Source organism: Vigna unguiculata, chromosome 9, assembly GCF_037176805.1.
Source record: "Vigna unguiculata cultivar grain cowpea cultivar isolate G323 ecotype 2 chromosome 9, ASM3717680v1, whole genome shotgun sequence".
Taxonomy (NCBI): Eukaryota; Viridiplantae; Streptophyta; class Magnoliopsida; order Fabales; family Fabaceae; genus Vigna; species Vigna unguiculata.
Window position 1 is genome coordinate 3629779 of NC_140800.1, and position 17920 is coordinate 3647698.

The 17920-nt window shown below is 29.4% G+C and overlaps 2 protein-coding genes across 2 annotated transcripts; one reads left to right on the forward strand and one right to left on the reverse strand.

The window, feature by feature from the left end:
• The first annotated feature begins 212 nt into the window (after positions 1 to 212).
• Positions 213 to 2619, forward strand: LOC114163885 (protein TIFY 10A-like). Its single transcript, XM_028048258.2, has 5 exons — positions 213 to 518; positions 1057 to 1213; positions 1429 to 1727; positions 1835 to 1892; positions 2237 to 2619. Exons 1-5 carry the CDS (start codon positions 353 to 355, stop codon positions 2331 to 2333), a joined length of 777 nt encoding a protein of 258 aa, XP_027904059.1. The 5' UTR covers positions 213 to 352; the 3' UTR covers positions 2334 to 2619.
• A 13395-nt stretch (positions 2620 to 16014) lies between these two features.
• Positions 16015 to 17293, reverse strand: LOC114164796 (FCS-Like Zinc finger 14-like). The gene is made up of 2 exons (XM_028049561.2): positions 16598 to 17293; positions 16015 to 16500 (listed from the first exon to the last, which is right to left on the reverse strand). The coding sequence occupies exons 1-2, from the start codon at positions 17194 to 17196 to the stop codon at positions 16338 to 16340; spliced, it is 762 nt and encodes a 253-aa protein (XP_027905362.2). The 5' UTR covers positions 17197 to 17293; the 3' UTR covers positions 16015 to 16337.
• Positions 17294 to 17920: the final 627 nt, after the last annotated feature.

Genomic DNA, 17920 nt, shown 5'->3' on the forward strand with positions numbered 1-17920 from the left:
GGAGACTTTGGGAAAACCACAATGACATGGTTGCAGACAGCGGCAAGAAAAGAAAAGAACCGCTCTCGAAAAACCCCACATATTCCTCGTGCTCCAATCTTCCACCTCCTTATTGAAAATTAAAATAATAATAACAATATTATTATTATTTTATTCGCGCTATTGAAATTGGTTATCATTGATTATATATAAGATGAAGGGTCGGAGACAAAGATTATCATTACATCTTAGGACTCTTCCTTTGTAATACAACAACCCTCACCGTCAAACCACGCGTTCTCTGCTTCTCTTTCTCTCTCTCTCTCTCACACCGAATACTTGTGTTTCTCTTTCTGGCTATATTCAATTCATCATGTCGAGCTCGTCGGAGTACTCTGAATTTTCCGGCCAGAAATCGGCCAAGTCGCCGGAGAAGTCGAGCTTCTCTCAGACTTGCAGTCTGCTGAGTCAATACATCAAGGAGAAGGGTAGCTTTGGAGATCTCACCCTCGGCATGACATGCAACGCCGAACCATGTGGTACGCCTCCTTAAACTCTGCAAATGTTTTTTTTTTTTTGGGTTTTTTCTATATGCAATTTCACTGAAAGTTTTGCGTGCTGCTTAGTTCTGTAGAAAGTGTAAGAAGGGGGAAAAATTGGAATCTTGATGGGTACTCAATTGGTTATTCCTTTCATCTTGGTTTGTTTTGAGATAAATATATTTTTAGGAAGGAGAAGCAGCTTGTGGGTCTTTCAAAGTTTTTTTTTTTTTAATTTTATAAAATGATTTTTTTATTTATTTTCTTTTGTAGTTTTAGGCTTGAATTTCTCTCTCAATTCTTAGGTATCTGCCTTTGCTGCTAATTTATTGCTCTGCATGACTTTTCAAATTCCTAGATCTAACTCATGGCTCCAAATTTGCCCCACTTGTTTGAATGAGAAAAAGTGGAGAAAAGGGTTGGATTTTAATGTCTGGTCTCTTTTTAGTTTCAAAACAAGGTTAATCTGTCAGAGATTTTGCATGTTTTGGAGAATGGAGAATTCCCTTTTTCTTTTCTGATGTGAAATTTTTTACAGGGTCACCTGAGACTTCTTGTCACTCTGCTACAACAATGAACTTGTTTCCTACCAATGAAAACAACGTTACACCAAAGAACCTGACAGCCATGGATTTGCTCTCTCCACAAGCTTCCTATCGTCCTTCAGAGGAGATTCCAACCTTGGTTAATTCCAGGTTGGTTCTTTAATTTGTTGCCAAGTCAATTAACACTAACCTTTTGTTCCAACTTGCTGTTGAAGAAAATTAATGACCAATGACTGCATACCAATTCATAACTGCTACCACCCTTTAGATAAATCTCTCCATTTTCTTTTACGACTGTTTGGTCACTACAAAAATTGCCTTAAACCTAGTATGTGACAGTTTTTGCATTAATTCATGTTGTGCAGTGCACTGAAGTCTGCGAACAAGGTTGCTAAAACTGCACAGATGACAATCTTTTATGGAGGACAAGTTGTTGTGTTTGATGATTTTCCTGCTGACAAAGCCAATGAGATCATGTCCTATGCTAGAGGGAAGCCACAGAGTCAGAACAATTCTGTTTTCACTTACACACAGAGCCAGCCTTCATTTCCTCCTAGTTTGGTCAGAACTTCTGCGGATTCAACTGCTCCAATTATTCCTACTGTCACTATTACCAACACCATCCATGAACACTCTCAACCATCATCCAGGCCTGTTGTTTGTGGTAATTTCTTGAGATCATTAATACTTTTGAGATGAATGATTTGGTTTTGTTTAACTTTGTTATATGGATAATTTTGTTTTCTAATCAGGAATTTCCTTTTTGAGCAGATCCACCAATTGCTAGAAAAGCTTCACTCCACCGGTTTCTGTTGAAGAGAAAGGATAGGTATGCACTTTCACCCAAACAAAGAAAACTTTAAACATCTTCTGCATGTTTGGTATAGGAATATTTTAGGGAAACAATAATCTTTCCATTTTCTCAAAAACCATAGAAATAGAGATCATTATTTTTTGTTTTAAATAAGTTGAACCAAACACACAATCCTGCAGTTCTGTGCAACCTTAAAATCAAATATATTTACTCACAAAAGAAAAATCTCCATTTACCCTTTGTAGATCTGGTTTTTCTTTTTCTTTTGTCTTGATAACATAGATATTATTAGTGGAAATTGCAACCTTTTTGTATTTGTTTTTGTTCAGTCAATGATGTTTCCTTCTGTTGTTTTTCAGAATTGCTTCCAAAGCTCCATATCAAGTACCAAACGGGCCATCAACTGAGTCCATGCCACCATGGCTTGGGTTGAATGCTACTTCACCTAAAATCTGAGAGCAGCTACAGAATATATAATTTTAAGCATATTTTTGTTGTGAAAATGCTAACTAGTCAGATGTTTTTTGCCAGATTTCTTCACTAAGTTTCTGGTTATATTTTTTTCCTGACTGGGTAGCATTATTACTTTTTTTTTTGTAATGTTTTTTACAATGTTTTATGGGCTTTTTGCTTTGTTTGTCATAGTAATTTCGGCTCTGCTGGGCTATGTCATAGATCTAACTATTTGTTAGTTGTTGCTGCTCTAATTATAGTGATTCAATATATTCATTGTTATATTAAATCTTCTAGTTTTTCTCACCAGGAAATACTGAATCAATCGATTTTGATGTGATTAATTCAAAACGGTTTTATTTAGATTTGCATGAGGATTATAAGTTTCTATTTGTCTTTAGAATTAAATTAAATATTAGGTCAAATTAAACCAAACATTAAAGACAAACTAAACCAAACATTGAGACGTGTAAAAGCAGGAGCAATAGTATTAAAGATAAAGGGAGTTGTTGAAAATTAAAGGTATTTGAATGGTGTCTGTACAATTCAATTATTATAATGAAACATAAAGGAGTAAAATTGGACTTAGGTTAGTATCGTATCAGATTACATCATCAAGAGGAAGAAAATCATTAGTGTTTTTGCTTAAATATACTTTTATTTATTACATTTGGGTTACTTTTTCTTTTATTCTTTAAAGTTGAAAACCATTTTCCAATCTTTAAATTTTAAAAGGTGATTGCTTTATCCGTAATAATTTTATAGGTATACTTGATTAAAGTGAACAATACGAAATATAATTTTTATCTTCTCTAACAATATTGATTTTGAGTAAATACTACCGTACTAACTAAGTTGATATATTATCAGTATAAATATGAAGTATTTGCCATTATGTTTCTATAGATTATTGGACTAATATTTGTTTATCCGGTTCATTAAATTGACATTTTGTAGGTATAATATCGTATTCAATAAATAACATTTATTACACATAATCATTTTATTGCCTCGGTGAAAAAGTGGATACGAAAGGATATATAGATTTGTACACCATGTTTGAGAAAGACAATTTGAAGAGTAAAAAAATCAAAATTTGATACCTTATCATCGACCACTTCGTACAAGTCCTTCTTGACAAACCTATGTTAAATGATTTTGGGGATATTGTTTCCACCCCTATTTAGTAATGAAAGTTCTCTCAACATTTAGGACATAATCATGTTACATGTTGATTAGAGGAGAATCCTAGAATGTTATACTACTAGTTTGAGGGTTGCCTTGCTCCTCCAATCCATTGCTATCAAATGGGAACAAAGAGTAAGATAGTAGCCATGGCTGACCTAGATCATCGGTTAATGATGATATTAGGTAGAACCAAACAGCCACTCTACTCCTTGGTGGTTGAATAATCCCAAATAGAATACCAAAATTAGAGAATTTTTTTATCGAAGAAAACAAGATGATCTCATAATTACTCAAAGAAAACACAAACAATAAAACAAGAAGTTGGTTGCTTGATTATGTAAGAAATTACAAAGATTTTAAATTTACATGTGTTAATTGTGTTTTTATCTTATATTTCCTTTACCTTAACCAGGGATCTCTACAATTCCAAAAAATTGAAATACATAGTATTTGAATTACTTGTAATTGAATTCTTTTCATTTCTTAAATAATTTGTTTGTATAAAATAATTAAAATATTTTAGATTTAAATTCTTTTGTTTGGATAAAGAAATTTAATTTTTATTTTAGGGTAAACTCAATTTTACTATTGAGTCCAAGTTAAGTTAGCTTGACCTTCGATCTGCGACGACTCATCTCGACTTTGGTTCGGACTGACTAGGCTCAACATTCGGCCAGTTGACTTTGCTTGACCATCGGTTTAGACCGTCTTGACTTGACCTTCACTAGGGACATCTCGGCTCGACCTTTGGCCAGAACCGACTCGACCTTTGATCAGGACTGACTCAACTCGACTTTAGACCTGGGCTGACTCGATCGACTTTCAGCATAAAATGACTCAAGTTGCTCTTCGACTTGGACCGACTCAGCTTGATATTTGACCCAAACTGACTTGGCTTAATATTTGACCAAACTTTTTTTCATCCGGACCAATGAAGAATTTCACAATTTGTGAATTTTTAATTTCCTTTTTTTTTTGAGTAAATTCCAAATTATATTATTTTTTCAAATATCTTCTTCAAATTTCTCAATTTCAATTTTCTTTTAATTTTCTCATCCAAACAAATATTTTACTTAAGAGAGTTTTAAATTCTCCAAATCAATGAATTACTTTCTTTAATTGTCTTATCCAAACACAACATTATAATTATGCGGTAAAATTCAACTTTCTTGATCAGCCTAACCTTTACTTTTCTTTATCGATTTCATAATTCAATTTAATATTTGTAGGGATTTAGTCTATGAGCAATGAAACTCCTCAAAGGATCAAAACTTTATTTATTGATACTTAATCCACCAATCTTGAATGATAAAATTGTTTAAAGGGTCTAAACCTTACGTATTTATACATCTACCAAATATTTGAAATGTTTTTGAAAGATAGTAATAACAGATTATCAATCAAATATTATTTTTAAGATTTTGTGCATTTTATTAACATAATATTTTAAAAAAATATTTTGATAAATAAGATTATTAAAAGGAAAAATTGCCTAGTGATTGTGAATGCTTATATATTTGAAAACTTGTAAATATGCAAGTATAATAATATTAAATAAACTGATTTCCAACCTGCACAACATATTTCATTTTTTTAAAATTCTTGAAACCTCCTCTACCATTTATTGATAAATTAAAAATATCAACATACTTTAGATAAGTAGGTCTTGGTCGCATCTGTTGTAAGTTAAATTTTTTATTATATGATTGTTGAAAACTTTGTTGAAAGAAGCAAAACTCAATTTGATGTGTCTGTACGAGTGCATTTTCACTTAGTTCTTCATAATCGATTTGAACATTAGGAGAATTTGATTTTCCTAATTACAGAGGGGTATTAATATCAAAACCTTTTTTCTTATCTTTTAGTTTAGTAGTTTTTCCTCAGAGTTGATAAAAGTGTTTTCTCGTGTTCTTACAAAACTGATGCCAAAGTACCATATCAAACAATAGATGGGCCTATTAACTAACCAGCTCAATCCATACCACGTCTTGGGCTGGGTGTCACTTTGCCTCAAATCTCAGCCCAAATACAATTATATGCAATCGGCCTTTTCTTTTTGTACTCTATCATTTTCTTAATGCACCCTATCATTTTTTTTAAATGCCGTTTTTACAATTGGGGGTTTCATTTGAATGCTGCTGTCTCTACGAAGGAGACAATGGTTGAACTGTGTTTTTGTTGTGACAATGGCTCGAAACTATTAATTTTTTGCCAAATTACTAAATACACTCAGAGTTTCTAAAAACACCCCTTCAACGTTTTTATCATTTTCCCCCACATTGCTCTTTCCAGAAACCTTATAATGACATAATCTACGTAAGAAAACACTGCAAATCATAAGGGTATGTTGGGTGAACAGTAAGAAAAGAAACTATTTTTTTCAAGTGTGTGAAGAGAGAACGTATAGTGTAGCAACTGATACTTTGATAAACGAGTTGAAGAAGATAAGGATACTTTTGGAATAAATCATAAGACAAAGGGGAGTGTATAAAGTAAAAGGTGTAGTGTATTTAGTTCTTATGTTGGAATTTGTGGCCTTTGAAAAGTTATTACCTTGGTATCCAATCTCTGTGTTCGATTCTAAATTCCAAATGTAGTTTAGGTTTATTGTTATTTTCTTAAATAACTTCTACTAAAACAATCTTACAGATTCTATAAATACACTTTTTAATAAAAAAATTGGATTTGAGGAATATTAAGAAAAAGAGAGTATTTTATTAAAAGTTAGAACATTCTTTTCTTAAAACTTTATATACGATTAAAAACTACAACTATTTTGTAATTGAAGTTTTATAACAATAAAAAAATAAATCTTTTAACTGCATTAAATTTTATTGCTATCTTAATATTTTTTTCTTAAATCGTAAAACAGAAAGTGCAACTCTTTGGTTGCGTAAACTTTCTGCTATATAAAAGGACAAGAAGAATATTATGGAATTTGTAAAATTTAGTACAATTAATTGATGCTTAATATTTGACTTCAGTATTTGGTATTATAGAGAACAAAAGTATAAGTATCTATTTATTTAAATATAAGAAATATTAAGTGATTTAACTAGGAATGATAAGAGCGTGGAGTCGAATTTTATTACCTCATTTTTTATCCCGAAAGTAAAATATTTATCTTTATGAATAAGTTTGATGTCAACTATCTAATCATGTAATAATGTCTTATAAATATCTCAAATGATTCTTGTTTATGAGGACGGAAGTCACCTCAAATATCAAATATGTGGAATATGAGCGTAAATCAATTTATTTCACACTAAATTTGGTGGTATTATAAAAACTAAACATCATCAATATTATGGATGTCAAAGCAGATTAGGTTCGTCAGTCCACCAAGAAAAGAGCGGATTGGATTGAAATTTTCAATCCGTCAACCACCTGTAACTCAGTCCGCCTAACCCGCCAGTTTAGTGGGCCAAAACAGTTCAGGCGGCCTTAACCCGCCAACCCCTTTTATTTTTTTTATTTTTTTATGTTTAAAATTAAAAATAATTAAAAAATAATAATTTTTTATATTATATATATATATGTATATATATAATAGATTTATAAACAAAATTTTAAAAAAAAGTTAAAAAAAAAGACGAGTCAGTTCGCCCTAAGACAAGATGGGTTGCAATATCCAATCCGTTTATTGGTGGCGGGTCAGTCCAACCCGACCGATCTTTAGCGAGCCACAGGTGGGCCGAACCAAAACGGGTTAGACTGACCCGTTTTGCCATCCCTAACCAAGATAGATTTCATGCTTTTCGAAAATTTAAAAAATTCACTCTCATGTTTTCGAAAAAAAAAACCCATAGATTCAATCATCTTACCTATTTTTTTCATAACTCCTCCTATTCTCATCGCATCATGGCGTAGCTAGACTCCATTGCTATTCAATTTGACATCATGTAAGAGGGTCCCAAATATTATTTATATGACTTTTAATAGCATTCAATAATAATAAAATTCTTAGATGGTTTGTTGAATACAATTAAACATAGAATATATTCCAACGATGTGATAAAAAGATAATGTTATTCCTCCATTTCCAAACCCATATATTTCTATAAAATAAAATAACTCATCAATAAAGATCCAACACAATCTATAATTCTTTTGAATAAGGATGATCCATTAAAATGTGAAGAATGATTTTAACTTATCAAAACATTTATTACACGAGGGTAGAAGTGCAATATGATTGGAAAACCTTTTACTCGTATTGAGAAATTCTAAATGGAGGGCTTCCAACATAAAATATCAAAATTTTCCCAAACCTCAAGCTTCCCTCATTGAGTTCTTCCAAACTACAACATCATCCTAAAGGGGTCGTGAGATATGTCAATGTCATTGATGTTATTATTTTGTATTGTAAATTTTTTTTGTTACTAGCTTAGCCTTTGTTGTCTGTTATGTTTTGACATTATAATAAAATTTTTGAATAATAATAAATTTTAGTAACAAAAAATAATTAATCACTTTAGATATCAATTTATAAATTAAAAATTATTGATAACTGAAATAGTTTCAAAATATTATAATTGGTAGCTAAAATAGTTTTTATTATGAATTGGTCTCTAAATTGGTCATTCACATTAGCTACCAAAGGAGTTGTTCTTTAAATTACTTTCTAATTAGAAAATTGGTCTCTAAACATATTCTTTTTGTTATTAAAATTGATCACTGTTTAAGAATTTTCTTGCAGTGTGATTTGATTATGATGACAATATTCTTACATAGGAAAAATTGTGATGTGACAAATGAGAAGGCCTCGTAGGGATAAGCTGATGAGTGAAAAACTACATGCACTAGGTAAATATAGTTGTTTTGGGGTGTTATTTGTAGTAAAAGCTGGTTAAGAACATGAACAATACCCTTAAGGACTTATTCATATCTTCCAAGTTACAATAGAAACTTTTTGGGTGGTACGCTAAGGATCACAAAACTAGAAGTACTCACAAGAGAGTAGAAACCAATATAAAAGAAGACAAGAGTGTGAGTGGAGGTGTGTACTAGAGAACAAGAGAGATGCCTATTTATAGGGATGGAGACTTGACCTACACGATCACAAACTTCCACTATTATCTTTAGGTCACGAAAGAAAAGGAAAAATGTTATAAAGAAGGAGGAGGCCACCAACATTCACATACAAGCAATGTTCTAAACTTAATATGGAGGTAAAGATCACGTACATCAAGTACTAGTGTAAAAAAATTCTTTGACGACCCATTTTAATAATGGTTCTAGCCTCTTCACATCACAAGAAAAAACAAATTTACTAACATGCAAAATCTATCAGTAATCACAAATTCGTTGGTAAATCAAAATTATCAACGACTTATGAAAAAAAATTGATGGCAAAATGCTTATTGGTAAAATTACATGCCTTCATGTTTGTCGTCTCTACTGATGCCACTGCCGACTTCGGCTCCTCTTTCTCGTTACTATTGTCCTCGCCTCCGCAACCGCGGTTGTTGTTGGCTTTTCCTCCTCATTTTCTTCTTCATTCTTCTTATCTTCTTCTTGTTCTCTTCTTCCATTGTTTCTTCTCATCGATCTCTAATTAATTTATAACAATTATTCAAACAGATTTGGTGAGAAAGTTAACGTTAATTTTATTGACAAATTTACAAATGAAATTATCAAAAAATTTTAAAAAATTGAATTATAGATGAATTTTAAAAAGTTCATTTACCGACATAATTGTTGAGAAATTTTATAAAATTATGATTATCGATGGATTTTAAGAAAATGAATGACTTTAAAATAATTGATTTTACGAAAAATTTATTGATGGATTTTCAAAAAATTCATTTAGTGATGGAATTACCAACAGATACAAAATTCCATTATTGATGAAGTTTAAAAAAATTAAATTATCAACGAGTTTATTGATAGATTTTAATGAAAATTTATGTTGAATTGCTTGATATTTGATTTGTGTTTGGTATTGATTTGGTAAAAGATTTGGATCTATGTTTTGAGTGATTAAGTATCTATTTTGAACTCTTTAAAATCTTTGGAATCAAAAACATTGAAAGGAAATGAACCTAATTAGTCAAGTACACTGGATCAACTTCTTCCTAAATTGTTTTTGATACAATGTCGAACACCGTTACAGTGTCGTCGGGTGCTAGACCATTGACCTGGTGTCATCAGACGCTAAAAGTTAGTGGGTTCCATGGTCACCGAGTGTCACCTTGTTTTTCTAGTTTGCGTTCTCTTGGTAAAATGAAGATTTCTTTTTCATTAACCGTTCGATCGAGCTGAAATTTTGAGAGCTTATCCTAAACACGTGAATCTTCACTTTGACCAGTGTGATCTTTGTTTTTAAGTCTGTGGTTAGATAAATGATTTTCACCGTTTTGATGTACTTTGTGTATGTATATGTTTGAGATTGTAATTGATTGAGATAGATTTTTTTTATATGTGAATATGAAAAGGAGATTAAGAATGTATATGATAAGATATGTTGATTTATGATTGTGGGTATGAGGAACTTGTGAAGATTTTTGGTGATAATGTGAGGGTATTTCCAATGAGGAAATTCCATTAAATGCTTAAATCTTTAAGGTGTGTACTGAGGATAGAACTACTACATCTTAGGAAGCTAATCCTAAAATTCTACTAGTCATTCTTACTCATTTAGAAGAGGACGATTTCGTGGTGAGAGTGATAAGAGATTCTGACATGAGAACGACCACATAGTTCTGTAACAGTAAAAAAAGATTTACTTTACACTTTATACATTAGATGTATTGATAAATATTAGTTTTAAATAAGACACACTTAATATGAATTTGAACTTTATTAAAAACATGGAATGATAATTAAAATAATTATCAAGAATATTTTAGTTAATATTATTAAAAAATATCTTCATCTAAATAAAATAACAATAATACGATCAATTGTTTAATTAAGATAATATATATATATATATATATATATATATATATATATATATATATGGGTTAAATATGTTTTTTTCATTAACTTTCAGTGAATTTTGAAATTAGTTCATTTTAAAGCTTTGAACCAATTTAGTCATTTATTTTTCAAAATACATGAATTTAGTCATTTTAATCAAATTTTGTTGGGTTTATTTGATGTTTCGGCATTTCAGGATTGTATTTGAGTTGTTTATACTGTTTGATACACTTTTACTTTAATGGTAATTCAAATACTATTATGAAACGTGCTTGAAATGTCAAATAAACTTAACAAAATTTGATTAAAATGACTAAATCTACGTATTTCGAAAGATAAAAGACTAATTTGGTCTAAAGTTTTGAAATAGACCAATTCTAAAATTGACCGAAAGTTAAGGGATATATATTTAGAATATTAGTTAGTATGAGAACACAAAAATATTAAAAGTGATTGAGAAAGAACTATGAAATAGGTAAAAAAAAAATTAATTACGCGCATACATAGGTTATGGAAAATAAAAGGAAAGAGGTGAAGAGGTATTTTTCCCCTATGAGAAGGGAGCACAATGATGTTTAATTTTAGGAAAGAGATGGCACCAGACATGCAATGTGATAGTGGGGCATATGCCTATCAATCATAAAAGGGGTTCCTACCATAAAGTGCCACCACTGGGACCTCTAATATTCCCTCCTTCTTCATTTATCGAAAAAACCCTCCTTTTTTTGTTTATTTTAAAATTATATACAATTTTACATCTCATTTTTAATTAAAATCCAGATTTTTATTCAACAAAGTCCGCATCAAATAATTATGCAAATAAAACTTGAATGAGTAAATAACAGTATAATAATACTGTTTTTTTTTTCTTAGTTTTGAAGTAGGGATGAAGTAGGGTAGGGCTACATTCGTAGTGATGACATTCACTCCACCTGGTGCTGAAATTCAAAGTGGTCCACCCTATGGTCCCTACTCCTACACCACCCACTTCATCTTCTCTTCAACCATAACTTTCAACATAGCTACTACTATTTTTATCACAACTTCATCTATGGCTAGACTTTTGATAAGGCGATATGAGAATAAATGATCGAAGACTGTTCATTATAGACGGATAATTTTATGAATTCATCATGAAAAAATTGTCACATCAACACTTATGAGACTATTTATCTTTAGTAAGCATCCTTTGACTGATTATCTTTGAATTGTGTGATTGATGATCTAGTTAGAGATGTCAATAGGTCATAGAATATACTAACCAATACTTCATTCTTATTTTACTATTTTTTTATATTTCAAAAATGTATTTTCTTTATAAATGAGAATGGAATGACTAATAATTGTTAAGATATCGATTAAAGAGTTGAAAATATTCAAAAATTTGACTAATGTTATGTCACTGTATTTTTTGACTGCACAGATGTATAGGGTTTTCTCTTACTTTACTGGTATAGTTCAACCCACTGAATGGAATTGTTTCTTTTTCCTCATTTTGAAACGTGCTATAATAAAAGGAAAATTCTCATCATAGGAGCGTGTCGGAGCCGTTGCTTTTAACCCGATACCAGGGATGTGTTTGATACGAGGAAAATATATATTTTAATCATATAATCATGTATGTATAAATAGTAGAAGTCATTGTACTTCGTTTTAATTTAAATAACTTATTATTATTATTAGGTGACCGATATTGATATAGATAGTGTTTCTGTGAGAACATATTCTTCCTTATTGCATGTTTGGACAGAGTTTGAACTCCTCCATACATGTGTCTTCATGGTGAGTAAATGATATTCTAAATGTTGATGTGAAAATTTGACACAATAAAATTTGTAAAAAAGAAAAAGTAATATAATAATAATTTAAGCAGAGAAATAAAAGAAAAAAAATTGTAAAAATAAGTAAAAACTAAATTTGTTAATATTCATTATATCAATATCCATTCATTTAAATGAAAGAATTTGTCTAATTAATAAAACATATACAACCTTTAAGAAAATAAATAAAAGCATAAAACATTTAATTATTTTTGTAAAATATAAAGTTATAATTGTATAGAAATATACTTTTTTCTATATAATATAAATTTCATTATGTAATAGAAATTAAATAATTATATTTTTTTACATATTTATGACTAATTATTGTATCGAAGATTCTAATAATAAATAGATATTTACTTCCGAGCTTATAAGTAAATAACTTAAGAGCTGTTATCATGTTTAGTTGAATGAAGTTAAAATCAACTTTGATATATATATATATATATATATATATATATATATATATATATATATATATATGCTTAGATAAAAGTGAGATAAAAAAAACTATATTATTTACTTTAAATTTTATTAATTTAATTAGATTTTAAGTTTTTCATATATTTAAATATTTTTAATTGAATTGCTATAATTATTAGATAATAAAAGAGTAATCAAATTTTGTATATTTTTTAATTAAGTACATTTTTTTTATTATTATTAGAGTACATGAATGTTATCTTAATCATACACATATTAAGAAAGGTGACATATAAGGTTTTGTAGTTAGTATAAAATAATATTAAAACAATATATTTTATATTAACTATAATATTATTTTATATCAAATTTATAAATTTTAACATGTAGATACGCAAAAGCGAGATGATTTGAAACTAAAATAGTAGACACGCCTGCTAATTAGAAAAAAGAAAAAAGCAAATAAAAAATCAGTTAAAAATGTAAAAATTATTTAGAAATAGATCAAAAATTTAAAAAAAAAACTCAACTAAAAGTATAAAATAATTAATTAGGTCAATTTTATTTTATATATTTTTTACATTAATCGTAAAAAAAAAATTCCTTGTACATTACTAATTGCTTCCATCCCATCCATTCCATCTCCTTCTTATTAATGACAAACAATTTTGTGCAGAAATTCAAAATTGTTTTCCTGCATTATTAATAAAAACAATTGGTTGTTCCATACTAAAATATGAGAAGTAGAAGATTCAGTCGTGCTGATTAAATACTTTAATAAATTTTGCTGAATTTTCTGATAGCTTTTTAAAAAGTACACTTTATCCGTAAGTTATCCTTTTGACTTTATGATAAAAGACTCCAATGTTATGAAGAAAACAAAAATATTGCAAATGAAAATTCTGAATTTTGAAACTGATGTGATTGATAAGGAGAATCAAATAGGATATTTAAAATATAGGCTTAAATAGTCTTTTGGTCCTAGTTTTGGTCAACTTTTTTCACTTTGGTCCTACTTTTTAAATTGTTTTCAATTTGGTCCTACTTTTCGTTATATTTTTTCAATCAACTCCTTTCCGTTAACTCCGTCCAAATCATTAACAGATGTGAACAGTAACTGCCACGTGTCATCTTGTGATTTTTTTGATTTTTTCTTTAATTTTTTTTTTTAATTTTTTTTTTAATTTTTTTTAATTTTTTTTAATTTTTTTTAATTTTATTTATTTAAAAAAAATGTACACGTGTCAAGCTTATATTATGCCACGTGTCAGAATTAGATTTTTGTATTCAATTTGGTCCTATTATTCGTTATCTGTTTTCAATTTGGTCCTAGTTTTTTTTTTAAATTAACATTTTTTTTCCTCTCCAAATTGAGACAAAATTTAATTTGTATATATTAAAATGCATATTTTTGTTAAATATTTTAATTTAGAATTAAATTTAGTTTAGAATTAAAACGAAAAAAAGCAATAACACCATTAATTTAATTTTTTTTTTAATTTAGTATTTTTGTTCCTCTCCAAAGACAAATTACAATTTGTATATAAATGTTATATGAATATTCTTATTAAAATACATATTTTTATTAAATATTTTTAATTTAAAATTAGAGTTGGTTTAAAATTAAATATTTTTAACCTCTTAAAATTTTAAATTAATGGTGTTATTGCTTTTTTTCGTTTTAATTTTAAACTAAATTTAATTCTAAATTAAAATATTTAACAAAAATATGCATTTTAATATATACAAATTAAATTTTGTCTTAATTTGGAGAGGAAAAAAAATGTTAAATTTTTAAAAAAAACTAGGACCAAATTGAAAACAGATAACGAATAATAGGACCAAATTGAATACAAAAATCTAATTCTGACACGTGGCATAATATGAGCTTGACACGTGTACATTTTTTTTAAATAAAAAATTTTAAAAAAAAATTAAAAAAAAATTAAAAAAAATTTAAAAAAAAATTTAAAAAAAATTTAAAAAAAATCAAAAAAATCACAAAATGACACGTGGCAGTTACTGTTCACATCCGTTAATGATTTGGACGGAGTTAACGAAAAGGAGTTGATTGAAAAAATATAACGAAAAGTAGGACCAAATTGAAAACAATTTAAAAAGTAGGACCAAAGTGAAAAAAGTCGACCAAAACTAGGACCAAAAGAGTATTTAAGCCTAAAATATAGTAACTCACACTCTCCTAAAAGAAAATATTAATGAAAAGAATTTACATTCCTTACAGTTAAGAAAAGCACAATCTCATGCAATTGGTTAATTAGAACTATGTGTAAAAAATAAAATGATTAATATATTATATTGTTAAATTTAACATATAATTACAAGTTAATACTCAATTAGTTGGATTTGCATTCAATAGTTTACCTAAATGAAGTTATAGATGCCTAATACAGAGAATTCATTTCTCAATAAAAAATAAAACATTCAATATACCTTACTTTATAATTTGCAATAGTTAAAGCATTTTTATACAAAAAAAAAATTATTTAACTGTTTTTAATATTATTTTAAGTGAATCCTTTATTATATTCCTTTTCTTAATTTTTATTTTAATATATATCATGTAATATTAGATTTTATTTTGTTATTATAAGTAATTTTCTTCTTTATATTAATAAAACTAAGAATATAATTGAAAAACATTACACTATACAAGAATTTAGAAAATAACGGATAAATAGATAAATTTTATTAGAAAAAAAATCGAGAATAGAAAATAAACAACAGTAGAAATTCTTAACCTCATAAGAATATTTATAATTCTGGTAAAAAAATATTTACAATTTATATGCCAAATGAAATCTGAATTATTAAATAAAATAAATTAATAAAAATTAGTTATGATAATATTGACTTTAAATTTTTTAAATGAAATCTTAAATTTAAACTTTAGAATTTTATAAAACTCATTACTTATTTATGTTCATAATGGATAGATTGAAAAAAAAAATTCACACTAGTAAAAAACCTGTATTAACTATTTTAGTTATATTCAATTCTGAAGTGAAAAAAGATGGGTAAGAGAAGAAAAAAAAAAAAAAAGAATCTCATCTGATTAACACTGCGATGACTCAATCATTTCTGCACTGTGTTGAAAGCAGCACTTTCAAAACCGAATTAAACACATGGAGCCCACGGATTTAATTATGAACAGCCACTCCCTAAAGCTGATTGAACAAAGTGATCAAAAAATTATTATGTCTCTTAAAAGACTTTACACAAAACAAGACAGAGAGCATAGCAGAAAGGAAACACCAAAAATATGCACAGTAGAAGGGTAGAAGGAAACACAAAACTCCACACACCAGTAACAAAACCTGAATCAACTACTTCAGCTTCAAGAAACAGAACAAGTTATAATAATATCTGTGCAATTGAGATCCCAAATTTATGATTTTCAGTAAGATACAACAAAAAACAAGAAAAGGAAAGCTCTTATTAGTATTCACTACACCAAAATCCCTACCATTTCCAGATCAAAACTTTTTCCTATGCTTTCACCGAGGTGCCTTAATTTTTTCATTCACTTATAGCACTAGTATAGTCTTAGATCATGTGAATTCAAATCACCACTTCTAGCTTTCTGTCTACCACCTTCAAACACCAGAGACAGAAAAAACTGAACTGAACGTTAAAGGGCCACAATCCCAGTTGAAAACATTTGTTCCCTTGTGTGTGATGATGAACTAGACAATTCCACAGATCTTGAAGCTTCTGATCTACACCTCTCTTTGCGTTCATCCATGGATATTTGCCTTGAACGGCAGTCGGTGCTGCAAAATGCCTTCTCCCCTCTGAACACACCAAACCAAACCAGACCAAAACATTAGTTCTAATGATTGAGTAAATAACATGATCAAATTTTGAGCAAGAACTTGAATTTCCCAGTACCTGTACATGTATATGTCTTGGCCATGGAGATTCTTTCTGCACAAGTGACATGTGCTGAGAAAATCTGATGTAGCGTATGACGGTTCGTCATCATCTTCGATTAAATTATGCGTTTGTGGGAATCTTCTAACACCACCATCGTTGTTGGTGTTGGTGTTGTTGTTAATGTTATAGTAGCCATGTGTTAGGATTCCACCTTCACCGCCATCATAATAAACCTTAGTGATGGTCTTGTTGGGAATATGGTATGTGACATAGGTGTAGTCCTCGGAGCTTCCGACGGGAATCTCGGTCACACCCTTTTGAAACGCGCTTTGTTGTTTAACCGATTTGTTCGAACTTGATGTGCAAACGGCGTGTTTGGGCAGAATTTCGTGCCCTGGTTCCTCAGATTTATCTAGAGCCACCACAATTCCCAGACCAACACCACCAAGGTCGTAACTTTTTAGACCCTTGGGGGATTGTTGCATCTTTAAGTTCATATGTTCAAATGGGCTTCTCGGACTTCCGATGGCGTCGAAAAGCGCGGCGGCGCGGCCACCGGACACCAAAAGTTCGGAGATTTTTCCGATGAGAGGTTGTGGCCTTTTGCCCAACATGACTGTAATTTGTGGTGGCTAGATAATAATTGTGGGGGATGAGGATGGAGGAGGTGGGTGTTTTGTGCTGTTGCAAAGATTAGTATTGTGAAGTGTGGGAAGAGGATGTCTTTTATAAGGGCAACATGGAAAACATCATAGATGTTGTAACATAATTGATGGAGTGGTTGGATTAAGCCCGTGGTTTTGTTTGGAAGTATGTGGGTGATGATTGCTAGAGATATGTCCAACAAGTGAATTTTAATTAATTTATGGAGTTATTAAAGTTAGGGTTTTTTTTTCTTTTTTTTTTTTACGAATACCATTGAACCTTTAAAGAGATGCTTGTGTTGTGATTTTTTAAACATCAATATTATTTAAGGGTCACTTGTATGTGGGTCAGCTTCCAAAAAATGTCATTTTCAATGATTAAGACGTAACATAAAGAATTATAGTAGTATTAGTTTAATTTAGCTTGGTGAGTGCGTAATTAGGTGGTTTGATTATACAAATAATACGGCAGGGCAATGGAGTAGTTTAATTGTTGATTTTGCACACCAAGGTTGATCTTTGATTTACGATTTCACCAATTCCTTTCAGTAAGTACTTTGGTAAAATAAAAATAAAAATTGGATGCATGTATGTGATTTTGGAATGGGATAGTTAATTTCTAAGTCAGATAAGCATTTTAATAGTGTTTTTTTTTTTTTACATTGGAAACATTAACACCTTCTTGAGAGCATGT